The sequence below is a fragment of the Perkinsus marinus genome (assembly GCF_000006405.1).
Source record: "Perkinsus marinus ATCC 50983 genomic scaffold scf_1104296977860, whole genome shotgun sequence".
NCBI lineage: Eukaryota > Perkinsozoa > Perkinsida > Perkinsidae > Perkinsus > Perkinsus marinus.
Genome location: NW_003200038.1, coordinates 7,691 through 11,863, shown reverse-complemented (window position 1 = coordinate 11,863; position 4,173 = coordinate 7,691). Strand labels below are relative to the sequence as shown.

At 45.9% G+C, this 4,173-nt stretch overlaps 1 protein-coding gene across 1 annotated transcript; it reads right to left on the bottom strand.

Annotated features, from left to right (window-relative positions):
- Positions 1-336: 336 nt before the first annotated feature.
- Pmar_PMAR015543 (protein kinase, putative) lies at positions 337-2,556 on the bottom strand (the record flags this gene model as incomplete). The annotated part of the gene is made up of 14 exons (XM_002764367.1): positions 337-386; positions 448-535; positions 589-681; positions 728-882; positions 934-1,044; positions 1,112-1,177; positions 1,234-1,382; positions 1,429-1,535; positions 1,589-1,738; positions 1,780-1,875; positions 1,940-2,020; positions 2,077-2,240; positions 2,290-2,349; positions 2,394-2,556. 14 exons carry the CDS (start codon positions 2,554-2,556, stop codon positions 337-339), a joined length of 1,533 nt encoding a protein of 510 aa, XP_002764413.1.
- Between the last annotated feature and the right edge of the window lie 1,617 nt (positions 2,557-4,173).

Below are 4,173 nucleotides of genomic sequence, written 5' to 3'. Positions count from 1 at the left end.
GAAGGCTCACGTGCCTCGACAATACCACAAATCAGCTTGAACCCCAATCCAAATGTTGCTTAAGCTAGAAAAACAGTGGGCACGATGAAGTTGTTGGAATTTGAGAGAAAAGGAGCGAGTCACGCGGATGGCCTCGCAGCATGTCCCTCACATTAGTGTGTAAATGACAGAGTTCGACGGGGAATCCATATGCGATTATATTAACGCGACTTCAACTAGATACCATAGCCGAAGAGTGGTAAGTCTAGATCAACTATGCAATAATAGAGAAACTGGATATACTAAAATCTTGAGTAGGAGAACTTCTCGCATGGGTACAACAGGTATTGGAATAGTTCACTCCCTGATGGTCGGAGGCATTCCAGGTTCAGAGCTATTCGGTGGCCCTGAATCCAAATGGAAGATGTCTCCGTATAGAACGAAGAAGAGTCGATCGATGAAGCGTACCTTCGACGTAACTCCACCCTTGGAATGCACCCTCCTTGACCTTAGGTGCTGCCACAGCAGCTCCTTTGACAGCCCGTGCCTTAACAGCCTGAGTACGACGAGAAAGTTGTAGATGTGTAGTCCAGAGAGACCAAAACGCACCTCGACAGGCTTTTTTGTGAACTCGGGAGAGAAATTCTTTTTGGTTTTGCTAGGATCGATTGGTGGCTTGATCTGTTTCCGGAAAAGCTTTTCCTCGAGAAAGAAGCAGATGATTCACTCGACAGTAGTGTATGGTTACCCAATCCATACTCTTAACCCAGGGATGATCCTTGATCTCCCTAGCTCCTTTCCTAGATCCAAGCCTTGTCTTAGGATCGGCCTCTAAGAGCCTATCACACATGTCTCGTGCTGCAGCAGATACCCATGGTGGGTACGTGAGGCTCTCGCCCGTGACTGAAGAGTTGAAGCATGATAGGAGCCACCACAAACAACCAGCACGGCCACCTCTTCGAGCGAACATTTCATCCCAGTTGCCTTGGAAGTGTGGGAGGCTACCAGTTAGCATAACGTAAACTAGACACCCAAGGCAATAGAAATCCAACGGCTTCCCATGACCTGAAACCATGTACCAACCGATACGCGGCAGATACATGCATAATAACGACAACAGGGGTACCACCACCTTCTCGCTTGATCATCTCGGGACTAAGATACCCAGCAGTGCCCACGAAGGACGTTAATTGCGAGGCTGGATCTATTATATATAATACATAAACACGCAGTATGAGAATCCAACAATACTACCTGCTTTGCTTTCCTTAGACAGGCCGAAATCAGTTAGCCGCACATGACCATCCAAGTCCAACAAGACATTCTCTGGTTTCAAGTCTCTATATAACACATTCTGAGAATGCAGGTACTCCAGACCAAGAAGGACTTCACAAAAGTAGAACCTAATTGACCTCTGGATTCTTTTGACTGATCGAATTATTGCATCACTTGGCAGTTGACTCATCAAAATGGCCTCGCTGCATCATGTGATAGAATAGCTCTCCTCCAGCACAGAACTCGAGGACGAAGTATAGATGAGAACGTGTTTGGAAAGCCTGAAGTAATAGACTAGATAAGGATAATATGTAAGAATGGTATTGAATATTACCCAATACATAGTAACTATAAAGGGATGCCTAGCCTTAGCCAATACTTTACGCTCCATCATGGCACGCTCCATCCTCTTATTATTGGAAAGAATCCTCTCTTTAGTCATCATCTTCACGGCATATAATTTACCGTTATCCCGACGACGAACCTTGGACAAAGAATGAAAGACAGCACTCGAATGATCCGTACCAAGATCACAGAACAACTTGCTCCATCGCCAATAACCTTGAGGAACTCAAAATCTGCTAGAGTAGCCTTCGAAACGTAGGAAGAGGCTCCTAGGTCCTGATAAAACATCCCTGTAGGATCATCGAATAGCCGACTCACGACGTTGATCTTCCAGTATTACCTCTACACTAAAGATAGCCTCTAGATCCTCGTTCGGTCTCAAGCAAGTAAGTGGTCGTCTAAAGTCCATCAGCCATGTATCCTACACAATACTATTGTAATACTACGACTGCATCATCATCATTACGTCCTCCCTACCTTGGCTTCCTGATCGGCCTTATCTCCAAACTCCTTGAGCCCAACAAGATGACCAGGTGCACCCAATTCCCGGAACTGCTGTTGGGCTTGGTCCACCAACCATCCACAGGAAAGATCAGCAGCAGGCTTGGGGAATTCAATAGTAATCACTCGTTCGTCCGTAGCTGAAGACATCATACTCAGTGTAAGAACATATCCTCCATAGTACGGTACCTTCACCCTTCTCATCAAACGTGAGGAAACCATGTACATTCACAGACATCATGGGCTTACCTGAGGGGTCACTCATTACCAAAGGGTCATCGCTCTATACTCACTCATTTGCTTTTGCAGAGATTCGTTGTGCTTCTTAGAAGGGAGAATCTTCCGTAATTGCCTAGTAGCCGCCGAAGACGTTTTGGAAGGCGTGGATGACGGAGGTGCCTCTTTACCGCTCCCATTACTCGATCCTGCATTATCTCGGCTTTGCTTGTTACCCATAAGACAAATAATTGAATAGATTCAAAACTGCAATACTTCTGGTAAGCCCCTCCCCCTAGAGACGATTACAGGTGAATTAGTATGAGGAGCCAGAACAAAGAACGGGGAGTTCAATAAGATGAAACATAGTGCATGTAAAGGTATGGAATCTGTACCATCGCACAGCCTATCATAGTAACAGTCTAACATAATGCAGCTATATTAGCACACTATACAGCACACTATACAGCACACTCCCTCATATGGAATTCATTACTGCCCATCCGACAGTGACATGACCTATCGATCACCTCCACAAAAGGATGTTAACTGTCTCTGCCACTCGGACAGGGGCCGAAAGCAACCTGATATTCGATGATGCTCGTGCTAGCTTAGGACTACACCCTCACTCACCCGGTAAAGCAGACTACACCCTCACTCACCCGGTAAAGCAGACTGCACCCTCACTCACCCGGTAAAGCAGACTACACCCTCACTCACCCGGTAAAGCAAACTACCCCCTCTCTGAATCGTTCAAATCGATCTCTTTGAAAGTTGCAAAAGGGAAGGGTATAACGGATTGGTAGAACAAACCCAGTAACCTGTCAATTACCGCCAAATACCTGCAGCAACCAATCGCTAGCTAAGTGAAGAATGGGCAATAAGCTACGCCTGCAAATGATGGATAACAAGACCCAGGTATAAGCCTTCATAACCCCCAACTACCGAAGCACATGCTATTCTTCTATGTTTATTGGTCGAGTATGTAAGAGCCTAAGTGACGGCAGGGAGTGCCATCGTAGGTACCAAGTCACACAGCCCTGCACGGATAGTACCTAGGATGATATAATTGGATGGGTCTTGGGCTATGGCATTATTCAAGACTGTCATGTTGGCTAAGAACCTAGCGGGGCATAAACTCATAGAGGAGATGATGCAGTAGAAGGATCTCGCAAGTACATACTCCCCATCTGCACGTAGACCAACCCTCTGAAACATAATGATGATAATCATGAGAGAGGATTAACAGACACTGATCAACGAACGGAGCATATGTGGAGGGTCAGGTAGTAGAATGGAAGAGCTTAAAGAGCTACGGTGCTCGTAACAAAGGAGCTCGCAGTCAGGGCTCACCGAGATAAAAAGAGGAATACTAACCGACCAAGGGTTACCTATCAGCACTATTGAATACATCGCCGCCGCCATTCTCTTCCAGAAGCATCATTCTGACTAGATCGACACCAACAGAGAGTCCCTGGTTTGATTTCCAGGATGGAAGGAACCTCGACCATTGTGTATAAATGGACTCATAGAGGAACTGAGAGCAGCACCGAAAGACAAGGATGAGTAGTATAGAGTGAACCTACCTTTTCGTGCCTTGATAAGCTCTTAAAAACCTCTATCAACGCATCCAAGCTATTTATCTCAGTCAGTTCGGCTTTGTCACCTGAGGCAAGCTCCATGTATTCAGACGGAGCTATTATAGATCAGTGATCTACAATAACCGAGTGTTGGACATCTATTCCAACACTTCCAACTTTTGGGAGTGAATATAGAACCTATTAATGGCCATCAAGCTGCTAACTCAATCCCATGAACGAGTGTGTCAAGCGCCGTCACAGAGTGCGCTGCTGACAT